The following is a 20,412-nucleotide window of genomic DNA, read 5'->3' on the forward strand; positions in this document are numbered from 1 at the left end:
ATAGCATTTGTGCATGTTGTGACACAGGTTGTTGACATAGATGGACGCACTGCGTTCTTCCAGAAAGGTAGCTAGCAAACCATCCCACAGCTTGACTAGATAAACCATTACTGAGAAGCCTGTTTATCAAGATACTGTGGTCAACCCTGTCAAAAGGCTTTGACAAATTAATGAAAAGAGCAACCCAATTTTTTTTGGCAATCCAGTGCTTCAATAATGTAATTTCCCACCTTAAAAGCAGTAGTGACAGTGCTGTGTTGTTTCCTGAAGCCAGACTGATATTGGGATAAAATACAATTTGAGCATTAAAATTGTTGCTGTCACTAGTTTTTCAGAATCAGAATCAGAATCAGCTTTATTGGCCAAGTATGTACACATACAAGGAATTTGACTCCAGTTTTTTCGTTGCTCTCAATGTACTTACACAGGATAAATATATAGCTAAAAACAAGGACAACAAGATGAACAGAGGTAAACCTAAACATTTAACTACAATGTACAAATATGCATGTGCTGTATATAAAAAAGTATATATATACATATATACTTTTTAAATATGTATATATATATACACATATGTAAACAACCCTAAGACAATAGTGCAATGGTGCAGAGTGCAAAGATGCTGGAATAAATATAGAGTAGTTGGTGTAACAGGTTACATTATATACATGCATTATTATTACATACGTTATACACACATTATATACACAATCAGATATTGTACAGATATTGTCAAGAACTTTCACTAAAATGCACTTAAAGATGGGTCTATAATTGTTCAGATTTGAAGGATCCCCCACTTTTAATAGAGGGAGAACATAAGCTGAAATTTTAGGAATGTAATTTTTTTGTGACTGTGACATGTTTTGGTCAACAAAGCTGATAGCAGGTTTCCTCGATCCTATATATAGTTAGGGACCATCACCCATAATTCGCAATCCACACTGTTTTGTCTTATGTCTGCTACACCTTACAATTTAAGTATCTATAGTTGGGGACCTTGTGAGCCATGCGACCTATTCCCAAAGCTTGAGAGCTTGTCTAACCCTATATTGTTCATATGACATAATTCTAAAGGCTTCTCAATTAATTTATTTTTCATTAAGTTATTTCTTTTCCATAACACAGCAGTCCCAGTGCCTCAGCTCACCCTCCCACAGCCTGCCCCTTCTGCACACATCACAGCTGATCCCAAGTCATCAAAAGAGGAGGCCCTGAAGAAACACCAGTCCGGGTTCAATTAGCCTGATATTCAGGCTGAATGGCCATTTCGTTTCCACTCCATTATTCAGTTTGCCTGGGTCCAGACCTTTGAATCCGCCCACTCCACCAGTTGACTGATTCTGGTCTGGCATCGTGACATGAAACAGCGGTTTCTCGGTTGAAAAATGATCGGTCCAATGAGCGCCGGGGGGGACTAACGATTAGCCAATTAGCGCCACAGGCGGGACTAACGCCGTTGTCAAGCGTTGTCAAGCTGTGCGCCGGAACCAAGGAGGAGTAATAACAACAATGGAGACTGCTATAGACAAGATAGACGCTGCTATCAAGGCTGTTCTGAATCCATTAAAAGTACCAATTACTTCCAAAATACTTTCTTTTTACTTCGCTCCGTGTTGTCAAAGATGCTCTATACTTTCTGAACCGTCTCTGGTGTTGTCATGGCTACGCATCAGTGTCGACTTAAAATGACGTTAGATTTAGGTGGATACGTTGGTCTCTAGTGATTGGTCAGGGAAAATCGAATAACCCTCCCCCACGGAAATCGGTTAGAGTGGAGGCAATGTCAGACTGAAGATGGAAATGGAGTGTAACGAGTTGACAATTCTGTCAGGCAATTATTCAGTCTGACATTGCCTCCATGTTTGCTGTTTTCTGTGTGGGAGGGTGTTGATTTTCCGCAAACTAATCACTAGTGACTGACGTGTCTGGCCGTGCTGACGTCATTTTCAGTTACGCTGATGCATATTTACTAATTTTACCAAGAATGTCGGTCATTTTTTTGACAAAAATATCATCTTTGCAAAGACTATAACCAATATATAGGTTGAGGAATGATTTCAACAAATATTATGCTAAAATGCCAATGAAAAACCGTTGCACGAACTGTTCAAACTTTAGTCCCGCCCACAAAGGTGCTGATTGGCCAGATCGTTTTTCCAATCGAGAAATTGCCTTTGAATAGAGCAACACCAGACTCTGAATTGCGCGACCAAATCTGAAGAGTGGGCGGGTCGCATTAATTCCAATGAAAAGAAGCCTAATAATAACAAATTTGGTCCATGGCTAGATTTTGTGAAATTGTAGCCTACATGAAACTGAGCATTATATGAAGGCTATTATGTCACTTGTGCGTGCCAAGTGGCATAATCCAGAAATATTAATAGCCTACTTATTTAGTGCTTTAGTGCTGTTTCTTATCTTGCATTAAAACCTATTTTTTTGTAGTTGCTGGAAAATGGAAACTATCTTGCTAAACAAAAACTACTCGGATAGGGTCAAATTTGATACTTCTGTGTTTCATTTACACATGTGGTACACCTGTAATTTTTTAGCTTAAATTACATATTAATATGGAGGAGGAGAAGGAGGTGGTGAATGGAGAGGTGGAGGAGGAGGTACAGGAGAAGGAGGAGGAGGTGGTGAAGGAGGAGGAACAACATACTATTTGTTGTGTAAGGCTGAAACGCCCTCTAGTGGTGGTTTGATACAATGATGCCACACAAAGATGGTTTAAAAAGCATTGAGAAAAACAGTTGAAAGTATGTGTAAAACAATATATTGTTTGTTTGTGTGTGTGTGTGATGCAGCGGTATGACCAGGAGCTGTTTAAGCTTGCGTTGCCCTGTCTGAGTGCTGTGGCTGGAGCTCTTCCTCCAGACTACATGGAGTCCAACTATGTGGCCATGATGGAGAAGCAGTCTTCCATGGACTCGGAGGGAAACTTCACTCCACAGCCTGCAGACACTACGAAGTATGGAGCATATTTTTGTAATGTTGATGTGTGATATTGCACATTGCATAAATTTGATCCAAACTGCAATAAATCCCCATCGTTGCGTGACCCAGCTGTCACCCGGGGAGGGTGCCGACGACCACGTATTGCTTCGTTTCACCTGACGGCAGGGATTTTTTTTTCCGGAAGAGTGTAATGCACGCAGAGGTTCATGCTGTCTCCCAGGAAAGCCGAAGATGGCAGGAATGGGGGTGGGGGAGGGGCAGCAACGAGGTTTATAGGAAATGTGGTCTTGATTTGGGAGAAACACTAGCACTAACACCACTGGTGTGAGAGGCTACCAGTCGTCTCCACCATGGTCTCATTTTCACACACTAATTATACCAAGGTATCACAATTAATTTGACAATGATATACTAATGTTTAAGATTGTACACAAAGCACCTTTAATATCATGCCATTAACTAAACAGTTGCCCCATAAAGTTTTCAACCCCCTACATTTTTTGTACATTTAAGTCAAGTCAAGTCAGTAGCCTGATATCACAGAATATGTCTCAAAGGGCTGTACATAAAATAAAACAATAATGAGCAACATTAGCAAAATATATAAAAATGTACAAAGTGAGATAAAGTACAAACAACAAAATATTTGAAATATTTAAAAATATAAAAAGTGAGGTAAAATACAACAATACACAATATGCACATAAAACTCCTGTACATTCATACCTGGATACAGATGAAAACACAAAAATGTGTAAAATACAGTACATATACGTAACCATGCGCACATAAAACTGAATATAAGCTGGAAACATTTAACATTATGCTCTGATTCTAATAATTATCTTGTACTCACAATGTGCTTATAAAGCCACTACTGTGTAACTATTATAACAACAATTACCCATGCAACGACCACTACTTTAATTACCTTATAATAGCTAGGCATTACAAAAATAATTGGTGATAATAACTTGTATATTCCTTGTATCTTATTTATTCATTACAATACGATTACTGGTGAAAAGTGTTTTCACTTTAACATTATTAATTACCTATCATTACTATGCAGTAATTCTTCAACATGATACCCAGTATTTCATAATAATAATAATAACGATAAACTTTATTTGTATAGCACCTTTCATACAAGAAATGCAGCTTAAAGGGCTTTACAACAAAGAAATTACATGCACCAAGTGCTTCACATAAAACTTGATAATAATAGTGAAAATAAGATAAAGATAAGATAAAGATGAGAATAGTTATACTTATGCATTCTATGTACTCTGAAAATAGACATAGAATGAGCATAAAAACAGGGACAGAATGCCATAATTAATGTAAAATAAGATGGAGAATAAAACCCACTTGATAATAATAGTAAAAATATCATAAAAATTAGGAATGCATAACATAAGATGGAAAATAAAACCCACTGAATACTAATAATAAAAATAAAGTTAAAAAATGGAGTACATAGAATGCATAAAATCAAGTAAAATACAACATTTTAAAAGAAGTGCAGCAGTACATAATTTCTGTTCTCTGCTTTACAGTCAAACCTCCCCTGGCTTTGACTGCTGACAAGGTCATGCTGACTCCACAAAACGCCAAGTCGTTGACTGTTTTTTTTTCCCTCTGTCTTCATCAGTGTGACTGTCCCTGAGAAACTGGACTACTTCATGAACAGATATGCAGAGCACTCCCATGAGAAGTGGTCTATGGACAAGGTGAGAAGACGAGTGTTAAAACACAGCAGACAAATGAAACATGAAGCAGACTGGGATAAACTGTGTGCATAGATGTTGTCACACTGACTGGTTTCAGTGTTGTTTCAGTTGGTGACGTGATTCAAGAAAATTATTTTAAATGCATCCTTCTATGCTTTGTAGTTTTCCAATGGCTGGTCATATGGGGAGCAGCTGTGTGAATCCACCAAGAGCCACCCTCTCCTGAAACCATACAAAGGCCTCTCTGAGAAGGTAGTCTGTACACTCTTAGAAATAGAAGGGCTGTCTCCAACCATACTGGGTTCTTTGACTTGTCCTCATAGGAGAACCCTTTTTGAAGGTTAGACTTAGAACCCTCTCAGAGGGATTCATCTAGAACCCTTACTAAATGGGTCTACTCAGAACTCACAGTAAGTATTTACATCTGGAACCCTCTAAGAAGGGTTCAGTAAAGAACTCTGAGGTTCTAACAAGAATCATCGCTCAGGCTTCATTACAGTACCAGAGGTGCCCACTGTTATGGGGAAGGTCTGAAATGCATCTTGGTCTGGACAAAGCCTAACCTTAAAATGCATTTTAAAATTCTCAAAAACGCATGGTGTGTAGCAACTGATAATGTGATAAATGTTGGATAATGTACTAACTTGTCAAAATGTACTAAAACGTCCTTCTAAATGAGCTGAAAATTTAATAAAACCAGTTAATATAATAAATTGCCTCTTTAGACACATTGTAGCAATTGAGTTACACCCCCTATAATGGAGTAATTGGCAATTAATATAATACTGTTTTACAATATCTGGAAAAACTTTACAATACATAATACACAAGTGGAAATACAAGACAGAAACCTTGACAGACTGAGATTACAATACAATACAATACAATATAATACAATACAATATAATACAACAACACCCTCCCACCCCACCCCAGGACCTACAGGATCATGATGGAAAGACCTACAGATTCATTTGTAAAATAATGACTATACCAGAGCCTTCAATTTCTCAGCAGCCAGATGCCATTGATTCAGGTTGTCTTCCTTAACCCCATTTATACGGGCAGTTGATTGTTCCATGTGGATAACATCGAGTTTCCTGCAGTTTTGTAGGTAAAATACTCTTGCAGGGTGCTGACTCAGCATCAGCTGTGGTCTAAAGTTGGGCTGTCACCTCGCAGGATAAGGAGGTTTATCGCTGGCCGATCAGAGAGTCTCTGAAGACCATGCTGTCGTGGGGCTGGAGCATCGACAGGATCAGGGAGGGAGACCCTGCCAGCCTCCACAACAAGTCCCGCAGGATATCACAGGCTAGCCAGGTAGACACACACACATACACACACGCGTTCAACAGCTTTTTTTCATCCTTTTCAGGGGGTAAAGTTGTCCAGCATCGCGATTGGCTGTCAATCAACCAATCAGAGCCCATATTCCCGCTGCACATCTCTCTCCGTGTCGAGTGGCATAAAAAAAACTAACAACTTGTGTCTTATTGTGCACATCTTCCTATTTCTAAGCGAGCAACTCATAGTGGCATTTAGGCTTGAAATAACTTTGGAGAGACATTGGAGGGGAGCTGTGTGTGTGTCTCTGATAGTCTGTGTGTGATGGACCGAGCAAGCAGGCACAAGGACACAAAATGAGTGCAAAATGAAGGGTTTTATTTACCCAAAAAAAGGCAAAAGGGTAACAAAACCAGCTGTGAATTACAAAAAAGATAATGAAAACATAACTGTTGTGGGCCCAAAATATAATGCAAGTAACTAAACAGAAAAATGTAACTGAACAGAAACAGGAGCCTACTCACAAATGGCAAACTGAGAGTATATATAGACCTGGCCCGGTACATTTACACAAAAAAGGGAAATAAATTAATTAATTTATAAACAAAAGATGACTATATTCAAATCAATTTAACATAAGTAATTAAGTTACTTAATATAAAGACATTTGCATTTCAATTAATCAACAATCTGTTTTAGTTGTGTACATGTATTTATTTAGTAGTTAAAACCAAAGGTGATGGCGTGTGTGATATCCCCTCTCTCTGTTCTGTCTTTCCTGTATCTCTCTACTGTGACTGTCTAATAAAGCAAAAAGTGCTCATGCTTGCTCTCGGAGATCAGCATTTTATTTTTTACAATTATACAACAAATAAACCTGGCTTTGACTTGCCTATGAGACTAAAAAGTATTTATCACAGAACTCGAACTTTGCTGAAAAACGTGCTGTATTAGTGTGACCAGACGTCCCTGTTTTCCCGGGACAGCCTCTGGTTTTGTGCTTTGTCCTCAGCTGGCTCTGTCCCTGGAAATGTCCCCAGGTTTCCCCTCTCTTGATGGCCTTCGTGTTACCAGAGGAGTTCCTCTGATTGCCATTGTTACCGAATTTTATCCTGGTGGCAGGTAGAGCAGCATCACTTTAGATCCATTAACTATATTGATCTCCATGGGGAAATTAGGTTGTTGCAGCAGCAAACGTAATAGAATTCAGTAAAAGGGAAAGGAAAAAACAGAGTATAAAAATACAACTTAAATTCAGGAATAAAAGGAAGAGATAGCGCATTTGAGCACAGTTTGGTGCTGAGAAAATATTGAAAAAGAGCTGCTGCATCTAAAATTACAATTACTATTTTTGCTATTCCCAAAGGTTCAATCCAATCTGGTAAATTGGAGTTTATATTCCCATATAATGAGATTTTGTCTCTCTGAGAATCTGAGAATATTTTTTATTGTTAGATATGATTTTGTGACTATCTGTATTGCAGGTAGAGAGATAACAGTGAAACTATAATCAAAATTATTCTTCTACATTCTCTAATTGTGTTAACTTCTTGTAAATGAAATAATGCTGAAGTTTAACAATTCATCAATTTGCTGGGGACCCCCTGGAGCCCCCTCAAGGACCCCTGGTGGTCCCCGGACCCCACGTTGAAAACCACTGCGCTAGTGTATTTCTAATGATGTGGAAATCTATCTTAGTAAACTCACTTAATATTTGGGACATCTGTGCAGCTAGCGAAGTCCAGCAGTCTGTCACACAGTAGTTAGCAAAAGCAGTTAGAAAACATTAGAAACTCAAAGTGTTGGAAGAGCATCGGTGGAAGGAACTACAGACTGAAAGTTAAGCAAAATGGTGACCAGGAAGTGTGTGAATCCTTGCCATGCTGTGCCACTGAGCACACCCTATTAGAAACAAATGAGGTGATGTCACTTATGAATCCGCTCACTCTGTACATCATTTTTTCCCCAGCAATCTTTTGAAGGAGCTCCAGGTTTCAGCCCCAGACCCATTGACATGAGCAATGTGACATTGTCCAGAGACATGCATGTAAGTTACTGTGTACACACACACACACACATAGATGGATAAGATAAGATAAGATAGAAGAAACTTGTATGATAAGCCTGAGGGGAAACTGGGTCATTGCAGCAGCGAGGAGCAGAATATAGATAAGCATACTGTATAACAAGTAGAACATAATGAAGATGCATGGATCAGAATCAGAATCAGAATCAGAAATACTTTATTGATCCCCGAGGGGAAATTGGGTTACATTGCAGCTGCTCACATTGTAGAAGTGAATATATACAAGCGTAGAGAAATTATAAGAAATTATAAGAAAAATAGAAATACGAAAGTAAGAAATATGTAAAATATGTGCATTATACTACAATATATAACAATGAGAATAAAAATAATAATAATAATATAGAAATAAGAGAAATAAGAATTCTGTACAATATGCATCATACTCCAATATATACATACACCAGTGTTAATAATTAAATAATTAATAAGTATTGCACAGTTGAATTATTGCAGTTGAATTATTGCACAAAAAAATTGGTATTGCACAGTTAGATATAAGTTATAAGTTATGGGTTATAACTGCTGACAGGGTGAAATAAGTTCAAGAGCTAGTCTACTGACTCAGAGTGTCTGACACTCTGAGGGAGGAGTTGAAAAGTTTGATGATGGATGAATATATCTGTAAGAGACTTGCTTACATTTAACATTGTGTTTCTCTAGTCTATGGCTGAGCTGCTTGCGGAGAACTATCATAACATCTGGGCCAAGAAAAAGAAAATAGAGCTGGAAGCCAAAGGTAAATTGAACACAACCTCCTCACATGTGTAGTGTTTCCCAAAGCTTTCTCCTCTTCTCCTCCATCACTCCAAAATGAATGAATGAATGCCAGCTGCTGCCATAGTGGAGGAGGTCATCATCATAACATTACGATCGATATGTTTTTTTGAAGGCAGATACCAATAGTTTTTTAATCTTCAAATTTTCATGTCAAAAATTCTGAAATGTTCAATGTTTCCTCCAGAGCAGCATTTAGACATCTCCACTGAAAAATACAACATATCCATCCATACTTGTATGGATATAAAATGTCTCATTACAACATTTTGGATACAAAATCTAAAATGTCTCATTACAATAAATTGAGGTACAAGAAATATTCCGGTAACACTTTATAATAACCATCATTAATAAATGGTAAATTGATAGTTAATTAAACTTTAGTTAATAGTTATTTTACTGTTAACAAACAATGAAATGATCATTAATAATGTTTACTAATTATCATTTGTTTATAAATTATATATTGTATCATAGCTGATAAGAGACGGTAAAAAGGGTAAAAAGCTATGATACAATATATAATTTATAAACAAATGATTTTATATTACACAAACGAATGATAAAATAACATAAATTATAGCATTACTAATAATTAGTAAACATTATTAATGATAATTTCATTGTTTGTTAACAGTAAAATAACTATTAACTAAAGTTTAATTAACTATCAATTTACCATTTATTAATGATGGTTATTATAAAGTGTTACCAATATTCCTTAAGAGGCTCGACTGCCAATTTCTACAAAAGATGGCAGCCTATTATCTCATATGTGAAGTACTCTTACCTCTCTGGGCCCCAACTGATTCTTAATGCATCCATTCTTTGAAGTGAGCACCCTGAGCATCCCTTTGTTTGTTTTTTGGGGGTTTTTTTTGTACTTCCCTCCCTATTTTATTTCATTTTATTCACTTTTTGTGTATGTGTTTTATTTAGTTTTCTGTATGTGTATGTTTTCTTTTTTGTCTCTTTCTGGGAGTTTGGCATGGGTGGGAGGTTGGAGAAAGGTGTTGTTCTAGTTCTCTGTTCTAACACACCAAAAAAGGGGGAGTGAAAATTTGGAACACAGATTTGTACTTTGTACTTGCATTTGTATGATACCGGTCTCAAAAAAAAAAAAATATATATACAAGGCACAAGCAATATTCCACTTAGTTTTAACATGTGGTTTAATCGCCACTCAATGGCCATGAAAACCACAATATAAACTACTCACCAAGACCAGATACAACTAGGACAAGTTTGTGGCATTTGTAGTGTTTGAATGAGGCCACAAAATAACCTGAAAACTGACATTTAATACGTCTGTGAACAGATTCAACAACAGATCCTGCTTTTAAGACAATAAAGCAGGCCTTGGTCTGTCGTCATTTTGCATTTTTATTCTTGGTTTACACTAAAATTAGAGTTTCAAAATAAAAGTAGATTCAATCTCCCAAACAGGAACTATCTCTCCTAAATGGTATCCCTCCGCTATATTGTCTTCAATCAATAAAAATGCTATTTGGTGAAATTATGTTCTAAAACGTATTGATCAATTCCAAACTGCATCATATCCATCATATCAGAGGTGAGCCAAACTGACTAGACCAGATCCCATTTTAATAAGATTCCATTATTCACTTAATATATTGGCAAACTGAGATATCAGTCTAACTCTATTTGACATCTCAACTCTCCCTTATTCCCCTCCTGTCCTCCTCTTTTATTTCCTTCCTCTCTTACTTCCTTTCTGTCCCCCTGAGTTGAGTCCAAGAGGAATTGCAGTGAGGGTCAGGGGGAAAGGAGCAGTGGTGGAAAGTTTTGGGATGAATTTTAAAGGTGTAGGTCAAACAGTTTTAGCTGTTTTAGAAATGTTCTTTGACATTCAAGAAAGCTTGTTGAGAAGCAGTAACAGATTCTACCTTGCTTGTTTTCAGGTGAGGTGGAGTCTTTGGCTTAATGTTGCTTCTGCATCTTCATAAGCGAACACGTTCCTCCTGTCAAATTGCCAGGACTTGGACGCCAGTTTCTCTGGAGTATTTTTAGGAACCGTTTTAATCTTTCCATGAGTTACCTTTTAGGTCCAACTCGGTCTTTGAAGAACACCAAAATAGACAACCCATATTTCAGCCTCAGAGCCCCCCCAGTAGCGGTGCCTAAATTGGCTTTAAAAACCCTGCAGTGTTTAGTTTTCAATGATTCAAAGTTAAAGACTCTGCCTAAAATTATTTTAGTTTAAACCCACAGAAAAATAAATGGGATCCAATTATCCCAAACTCTGCTAAGAGAAAGACATCTCATTTGTTCTGAGTTCAGTTCAGGTGAGACCATTGGTGTGTTCATGAGGTGTGTTCATTTTGAAGCAACCAGCAGATGTCACTGTTTGTCTATGAAGGACATCATTCAGTGTAGTGGAAGTTCTTATACTTGAGTGTGGCCTATTAGCCTCCATAGCTCCCTTTAGACCATAGATCAAAGCAGGGAAGGTTCTATTCCCTGTGTAGCTCAGTGGTTACAGCAAAGCGCTAACACTGCCAAGTTTAGGTAAAACAATGGTTATTAGTGTATAAGGAGACAGCAGTATGGTCTGTGTAAGTCAGTTTTTATGAGGGGTCAGTGGGAATAAAAATGACAGTGTTCTTCTGCTCATATTACCTCCTCATCCTGCTGTTTGGCTGTTGTCTCCAGGCGGAGGAAACCATCCCCTGCTGGTTCCCTACGATACTCTGACCGCCAAAGAGAAGTCCAAAGACAGAGAAAAAGCACAAGACATCCTCAAGTTCCTCCAGATCAATGGATACACTGTGTCCAGGTAGGAGACAGGCAAACTCATCAGGGTGTATGTTCTTGCCAGAGGATGTGAAAGAACAAAACGACCTAGCCATGGCGTGCGTATGTGTGAGACTGTGCCATTGTGTCTCTGTGTGTTTTTACATACTTAAGGGTGTGTGTGTGTGTGTGTGTGTGTGTGTGTGTTGTTTCCAGAGGTGTGAAGGAGCAGGAGCTGGACACTCCGGCCATAGAGAAGCGATTTGCTTACACCTTCCTCCAGCAGCTCCTCACATATGTAGACCAGGCCCACCAGCACATGATGGAGTTTGGTGAGAGTTCTCGTTTGTCCAATAAAACATAAATAAGACAAGAGTTCAGATGAAATAAATCTTATGTGCATGCAATATATGTAAACACACTCAGGCCCAGATTCATTAACGAGTAACTAAACCCCAAACCAAATCTGTGGTGAAGCCTGACACCTAATGGTAAAAAGTAGGGTACTGAACTGGCCTTCAACTATTAGCTGGTCTTTGAGCCAGGTGATGCCACCTTCTATAGAGTACAACAGGTGGTGACATCACCTGGCACAAAGACCAGCCAATAGCAGATGGCCAGTTCAGTACCCTACTTTTCACCATTGGGTGTCAGGCTTCACCACAAATTTGGGTTTGGGGTTTAGTTAATTTGGTTTGTGCAGGGAAGAATGGACGTCTAATTTGGTCATTTTGGTGATATAGCGCAGACTATTCACTAACCGTGTATAATGAGTGGAGCTGCCTAATAGTGCTGGTCAAAAAATAACAGGCAAAATAACAGGCCTGTTTGTGCCTTTCATGGTCATACATTATCTGCATTATATGTAAATGTCTTTGATTTGCCTACTAGGCTTGGGCCGATATTCAGTATTATTGAGTATCGCAATATTACGGGAGTATTGCGTTATTCTCGCGATATCGAAATTGCCCCCCCCCCCCCCCCCCCCCAAAAAGAAAAGTTACCCACCACTCCCATGGCACCATGTGTTGCTTAGATCACAATTGTGCAAGCTTTTAAAGTTATAAACCTATAATCTACTTGTGATCGGATAAAAAACAAAAATAATCATAATTTGTCCTTTTAATTCAGGTGGGTTTCCTTTTCTACAATCAGCCCGTTTTTTTTTGGTAATAATTATTCTTATTATAAAATAAAATGCCGGCTGAAGGCTGAAGCAGACAATTTGCACTTGCAATTTGTGATGAAGGTGGCTATTTGCTTGTGTGATTTGGATGAATATCTTAGCAAATAAGATGGAACTTCTTTGCTCTTAGCTCAAGCAACTGAGGCACAAAACTGTGGCGCTTGCCCTTACAATGCAATCTGAGTGAATGTGGACCTCAATGTCTTTTCTTCCTCTTCTTCCTGTCCTTCAGATGTGGGAACAAGACCGAAAGGAGAGAAGGTTCCTCATGAACAGCAGATCAAGTTCTTCGGAAAGGTCTGAACTAGTTATTTTACTTCAATTCACGGGTGTCATTTGGGTATGGCAAGGTGCGGCACCCGCCATGAGGGCCGGACCACATATCTGGGCCCTGTGCAAATGCGGTCTCTGTGGGCCCCCTTCCCATCTCTTAAAAATCTTCGAAAATAATTACCTCAGATACAGGATGTAGGCTTACTGTACTCCCTAATAAAAGTCAGTTGAACAAGACTTTACTAAATAGTCACATGTTTTATTTGCAGGAACAAGATGAATACATGTCCCTTTCATTGAAACTATGTTACAAACAATTGCTTGGAATAACTTTTAGCAGCCACTTTAGCCTGCCTCTCTTATAAGCTCACCTTGTCTCATGTCTTCACATCAGCTGATGGGGGACCTGCAGCTTCCCTCTCTGTGGCCGTCCCTCCCCCCTCTTCTCTCTCCCCTCTCCACTTCTGTCCAAACAACTAGATAGATAGTTTCACAAAGAATAACTTTGTGACGTAAACTAGCTAGCCTGCTCAGACTGCAAGCAAGCCCAGTGATTCTCAACCTTTTTCATATCAAGGACCGCTAATTTAGTCCACATTAGGGCCACGGACCCCCATTTGATTCGATTTGATTAGATCAAATCTGAGAATATTTTTATTGTTAGATATGATTTTGTCCAGAATTCCATGACTATCTGTATTGTAGTTAGAGAGATAACAGAGAAACTATGATCAAAACAGTCATCAGTCATTCTTCTACATTCTCTTATTGTGTTAGCTTCTTGTAAATTAAATTATGCTGAAGTTTAACAATTCATCAATTTGCTGGGGACCCCCTGGAACCCCCTCAAGGACCCCTGGCGATCCCCGGACCCCACATTGAGAACCACTGATCTAGCCTACCACACAAACACCGGTGTTAGTTTAAAGCAGTCTTAAACCATTAGCAAGCTCACCTTTCCTCTGAAAAAAATGTAAGATACTTATTAAGATATTTTCCCACATTCTGTTTCCTCTCTCTTTCTCTTCTTTCTTTTCTTTTCTGGCTCCCTTTGGTTTTGATTGTGTTTGCGTGAAAGCACTAGTGTCTGTCACGTTCCTCATCCGCATCTGGCAGTCATCACGATTAGCCATTTTCGAATCTAGTGCAGCAGGTGTGGACTAAACCATTTGCAAAGGGGGAACAAGGAGGGGTGGGGGAGGGCCTTCAATATTTTTATGGACACAATTACATTGGTTGGTTAAGTTTAGACAAGTAAAACAACTTTGGTTAAAGTTAGTGTTAAGGTTATGGTTAAAGACCCTATAGACAACTTTTTTGCTTTAACTTATTATGTAGTAAAATTTGATTGCACAGTGTAACGGCTATAGAATAATGACACCATAGGCGTTTAGATTGGTTCCCTATAAGCCTCGCTTTCACTATGCAATTCTGTCTGCCACCGGGTACGATCTCTCGGGAGAATGAAGGCTCGACTTACGGCACAAAGGAAGTGTGTCATCCATTGCACAACCAAAAGAGGAACTGGGATAGGTTTTCCCCGGTAGCTATCGGTAACGTTAGCAGCCAGAAAACGAACCAGGAGCTACAAGGAAGCCAGGACCAGCCAGAAACAAACATCTATGTTTGTTTCTGGAACAAAAGAAACAAACATCTAACTATGTTTGTTTCTGGCTGCTAGCGTTAGCTAGCATTAGCAACGTTAGCCATGTTGCTAACGCTAGCTACGCTAGCTAACGTTAACGCTAGCAGCCAGAAACAAACAAATGATCCATTGTCCATTTGATAATCTAAACGAAGAACACGTTTTCTTGCAGTGGCCTTTCTAAAACGAGCAGTGGTGAAAGTTACTATATTGTGTTATGATCAAGGAGTTGATAAGCAGACAGATGGTTTGTTCTATTGCACAGAGCTAGGCTCTAATGGAAAGCGATCCGGTTGTCTTTGCGACAGCGGCACAAACAACAATACCACTTGGAAACGCTAGAGGGGGACAACGGGGGGAAAGTTGAAAAGTTGTCTGTAGCCACTTTAAGTTTAGGCAACTAAAACAACTATGGGTCAGTCTTCATCCATTCATTCATTGTCCCCCACCATAGGGGGGACTATGGATCGGTCTCCATCCGTTAGTTCGTTCGTTCGTTAGTTAGTCACACTGTAATGTTGACTTTGTGCCGCTAGGGGGCGGCATTGAAAATGAATGGGGACTCAGTGGTAAAGCACATCATACAGTTAAAGTTATCTTACAATGTGGGGGACAATGAATGGGGACTCAGTGGTAAAGCAATATAGTTAAAGTTCCATAGGTAACATAATAGACTTCATAATAGACATCAGACTGGGTTGATGGGTTGAAGTGAGAGTCAATGGAGAATTTTTGGGCAAACCTCTAACCACAAGACACTGTAGTTATTGTACAGTTGTACTGTTATTTAGAGCTGCAACGATTAATCGATTAATCGATTAGTTGTCAACTATTAACTTAATCGCCAACTATTTTGATAATCGATTAATCGGTTTGAGTAATTTTTTAAGAAAAATAAGTCAAAATTCTCATTTGAGGACGTCATCTTGGGCTTTGGGAAACACTGATCCACATTTTTCACCATTTTCTGACATTTTATAGACCAAACAACTAATCGATTAATCGAGAAAATAATCAACAGATTAATCGACAATGAAAATAATCGTTAGTTGCAGCCCTACTGTTATTGCACTCATCACTGCACTACCACTGTGCCGTCAGTGTTGACTACTTATATCATATTACCACTTACCTACTGTGCAATACCATATATCACTTATCATTTAGCATATTATTCATAACACTCACGCTCCTGGTGTTGTATGTTATATTGTATTATAAATTGTATTGTAGTGTACATTGTGTAATGTACGGATTGTATTTATTGCGTATTGTAGTTCTTCTATTTTGTACTGTATTGAGTAAAAACAGGACAATTACAGTTACTACATTTCAAGATATAACTTGTAAGCCTAATTCTGAGGAGCGTAGGCAACAGGAATATATGGTCAATCTGTCCTTTCATTGTCCCATACGAAAATGCTTATACAATTTCACTCATATTTCAAGTTCACTCAGCAATCACTGACTGACCCAAGGGTGGAACTACATCACTGGTGGGGGCTTACTTAACATGCTTACTATTTGCTTGTTCATTTATCTGACGAAACTTTGAGGAATGATGCATCTCACCACACCACGGATTGGCCCAAGGGGGGCACTACAGTTACAGGTCAAACCAAGGTGATATATTACTGATTAGCCCAGAGGGGGACGGCATCATTTATGGGGAACAACATCTTGACTGCGGCCTTGTTTTTTGTTTGGGGGACAGACTTATGGAACCATACGCTGTGTCTGTCCCATTTGATCCGCAGGTTGTCTTGCCGTTGGTGGATCAGTACTTCAAAAACCACCGGCTCTACTTCCTGTCCACAGCCATCCGTCCAATCAGCAGCGGTGGCCACGCCTCCAACAAGGAGAAGGAGATGGTGACCAGGTGAGGTGATTGACACCAATGGACAGATTAATTTATATTGTGTTATAGAGTTTGTCTAGCAGTATATTTAACTTAGTGTGCTGTTTGGATGTCTATTTGGCTGGGAATTTGGAGTGCATGGTGCTCATAAATATCAATATCATTATACCAATTTCTATACCTTTCCTGATCAGCCAATGACATGACATTATAGGGGATTACCACACTAATTTCCAATGCCATATATTATATATTTGAAAAGATGTCGCTCCATGAAGTACTCAGCCCCCTAATTGTTTTTGCGCATTATTATTGTATGCTATGATTATAATAATTATCATGCGCTCACAATGTGCTTATAATGTGCTGATGATGCCATATGCCTTTGGAGCAGGACTTGAAGTAAAGTGTTACAACATAACTGTGACAAAATCCTGGATGATAGGTACAGGGGAATTTTTGGACTGATGACTAGATAGATAAATGGATAGATTGACTGAAGTTCATTTTGACGTTTAAGTTCAGACAAACAACATCAGTCTCCCATTCATTGTCAGTGGCAGGCTGTATATATATAGTGAGTCCTATTCACAAATTCTGGCTCTTTCAGGCCATAAGAACTGCATGTCAATCCTTAAATTGAATGGTATCCCCCTTTTAACCTTATGCGAACCTCATCTGATCTTTGTTCTGCTTGATTAAACATGGAGAAAGTGACAAATCCTAAGACCTTGCAATCAACCTCACTGTATGTTGGAGAATACTGTGTTTCTCATGGCCTATATGTGTATGACAGTCACTTCTCAGAAAGTGTTTCATGCTGCTATCCCTGCTGTTTTGTAACCGAGCCTCAACAGCTCAGTCGTCAAACTGTGCCACCATTCTCTGTGTGTCTCTCTCACTTTTCCTCTTTGTCTCTCTCTTGCGAGTTGCCTTATTTGATTGTCTCACTTTTCTCTCTCTTTTTTTTTTTTATCCCTTTTCTGCTTCCCTCTGTACCTCCTCCTCCTCCTCCTCTCTCCCCTTCATTTCACCTCTTCAGTCTTTTCTGCAAACTGGGAGTTCTTGTCAGACATAGGATATCCTTATTTGGTAAGGACGGTTTCCTAGCCTGCTGCTTCCACTTCTTTTCACCTAAGTTTGTCTTGAAATGGATGAGTGGTTGATCAGAGAAAAAAAAAGCCCATGGTTTAATGAATGAGTGATGAATGTCGGTTGAAATCAGGGTGAAGTGGTTCCCAACATGCCAACCCAGGGGTCCTCCTGTCCATCCTAGATATCTGTCCAAGAGAGAGAAAATGTGGGACAAATTGGGCAGCTTCATCATTTTTATATGCAATCTCTGATGGAACTCTAGCTGCATTTTATGCATTAAAACAAAGTTTTGTCTTTATTAGCGTGACAAGAATAGCATACCATTAGATCATATTTAGACATGATGTTCTGCACACTTCATCATATCATAACGAACTGTCCTCTGAAGGCCTTAACTGAAATTAATATAAAAAGAATTAAGTAAGGCACAGTCTGTGTATTTATGACTTGTGAATGTGGATTTTTTTTTGCTGGTAAAGCACTTGTAATGCTTCTTTTAAGCTGCTGTGAACCTATTTTTTTCTCTCAGGGCATTACTAAAAACAGTCAAAACATCCTTCTCATTCTAATTCTCATCCTGTCTTCCTGGTCTCATTTTCATCTCGTTCTCTTATCATTCTCAATCTCATCTTATCTTGTCTGAACTGACTCTCATCTCCTCTCATTCTAATTCTCTTGTCACCATCATCATTCGAAGGTGATCCCGGCCAGTAAAACCAAGGAATCCAGGCTTTTCTCCTAAATGGGAATGTGACCTTGTTGTGTGTAAAAACAAGCTTGAAAAATGAAAAAATGATAATGTATGTATGTAGCTGTCAAAGTGGTATCAGTCAGAGGCATTGCGGCATGGCCGATGCCTGCTAATGTTTCCTAAGGCGATTATAGAGCCTGTCCTTAGTTCACTGTGGGGGGATTTGCAGGGGTGTCCTCCCCCCCCTCTCTCCTTCCACCCGTCCATTCCTCTCCTCCCTCACTCCTTTCCCGCACCAGTGCTCTTGGATTTTGTAGTCGCTGCATTTTTTGCATTTCAGAACAGAATAAGAATACTGAGCTTGTTGAGCTCTTTGCCCTCTTGTTTCCTATGCTGACTTATTCCCTGCTTTTTTTCCTCTTCATTGTCAGAAGTACAACAATGACGTGATGTGAAAGCTCCAAGGCATGTTTTAAATATCCATTGCAAATGAAACTCGCGGGAATTGAAAACTTTGCTGTTTAAAGCGGAGCAACTTACTGACGATTACTTTTCATTCAATCCTGAGAAGTAAAGCATGGAGTCAGCACTTTCAAATCCCAAAGCATTTAGAATTACTGCTGCTAATTACTGGAATATAAAAGTTTTGCAGGCTTTAAAAGAACAAACCGTTCACTTTAAAGGAAAAGTTCACCCAAAAATGAAAATTCTGTCATCATCTCCTCCCCCTCATGCCAGTTGAAACACAGGTGAAGTTTGTCCATATAACACACAGGGAGGTTGCCAGCACAACTCCATAGCAGCCTTCTCCAAAACAACTGAAGTCAGTGGGGACCAGTTCTTCAGAGTTCCAAAAAGACCTACAGTATATTTACACCATCATTTAGTTATTGACTTCAGTTGTTTTGGAGAAGGCTGCTACCAAGTTGTGCTGGCAACCTCCCTGTGTGTTATATGGACTAACAAACTTCACCTGTGTTTCATTTGGCATGAGGGTGAGTAGATGATGACAGAATTTTCATTTTTGTGTGAACTATTCCTTTAACCAAACGACTAAGAAGAGAGACTGATTCAGACCACGATTTCACGGTTGAGTCTCAGCCGGACTGTTCAGACCAGAAGCTCTCCTGCTCTACAGGAGAAATAAATACCCTGTGAAAATAGGCTGTTGGCTACTTACATTGTGCTCCAACAGCCAAGGCAACAACATCCAAAGCCTCACCTTTTTTTTTTTTACCGTTGTCCCTCTGGACACCATGCGGACACCTCACCGTACTTTTCCACATCATCTTCTTCAATTCCTCCCTTTCTTCACAGACTCTCGCATATCAAAGAAGTCACGTTTATTTGTTTGTGACTTTTTCTCAGCCATTCCTGACTTGTGATCAGGCAATCGTTAGGAAAGCCCATGGGATCTCTCTCTCTCTCTCTCTCTCTCTCTCTCTCTCTCTCTCTCTCTCTCCCTCTCTCAATTTTCAATTCAATTCAATTCAATGGTGCTTTAGTGGCATGACAAAATATACCCATTTGTATTGCCAAAGCATATTACAAGTGTATAACAATATGAACAATGTGAACAGTGTGAAACAAGTAAAATAAAAACATTACACTATTACTACTGTTACTACAATTGTAACATCAATTATATACAAATGTAAAAGGACAAAAGAAAAAAACTCATTCTGGGACTGAATGGACTCTCTCTCCCTCTCTCTCTCTCTCTCTCTCTCTCTCTCTCTCTCTCTCTCTCTACACTCCACTAACATGGGTGCCGGAAGGCCATCCGTGTTCCTGCTGTTTGGAGTTTAGATTGTGTGTGTGTGTGTGTGTGTGTGTGTGAGAGAGAGAGGGAGAGAGAGAAGGAGAAAGAGAGAATGCTCAAGAATATTTAGTTTGTGTGTGTGTGCATGGGTACATGTGTGCATGCATGCATGAAAGTGTGTGTGTGTGTGAATTTGTATGTGCACACAAGTGTATGCTCATCCTCTCCTCAACACCTGCATGTGTGTGTGGTGTGGTGTGTAATTCAACTTAATCTACCATACAATAATGCTCAGAGCAGT

At 39.2% G+C, this 20,412-nt stretch overlaps 1 protein-coding gene across 1 annotated transcript in view; it reads left to right on the forward strand.

Annotated features, from left to right (window-relative positions):
• Nucleotides 1-20,412, forward strand: part of LOC139666168 (ryanodine receptor 2-like) — a 167,658-nt gene that overhangs the window by 54,810 nt on the left and 92,436 nt on the right. The window contains exons 33-43 of the mRNA XM_071545293.1: nt 2,814-2,977; nt 4,619-4,697; nt 4,860-4,949; nt 5,880-6,017; nt 7,951-8,028; nt 8,731-8,806; nt 11,521-11,644; nt 11,818-11,933; nt 13,020-13,084; nt 16,463-16,584; nt 17,606-17,655. Coding sequence (XP_071401394.1) covers nt 2,814-2,977; nt 4,619-4,697; nt 4,860-4,949; nt 5,880-6,017; nt 7,951-8,028; nt 8,731-8,806; nt 11,521-11,644; nt 11,818-11,933; nt 13,020-13,084; nt 16,463-16,584; nt 17,606-17,655 — 1,102 coding nt within the window. The remainder of the gene's footprint in view (nt 1-2,813; nt 2,978-4,618; nt 4,698-4,859; nt 4,950-5,879; nt 6,018-7,950; nt 8,029-8,730; nt 8,807-11,520; nt 11,645-11,817; nt 11,934-13,019; nt 13,085-16,462; nt 16,585-17,605; nt 17,656-20,412) is intronic.

The sequence above is a fragment of the Centroberyx affinis genome, unplaced genomic scaffold, assembly GCF_046629955.1.
Source record: "Centroberyx affinis isolate AG114_WGS23_722 - 3 ecotype Tasmania unplaced genomic scaffold, CSIRO-AGI_Caff_v1 ptg004848l_1, whole genome shotgun sequence".
NCBI classification, from domain to species: domain Eukaryota; kingdom Metazoa; phylum Chordata; class Actinopteri; order Beryciformes; family Berycidae; genus Centroberyx; species Centroberyx affinis.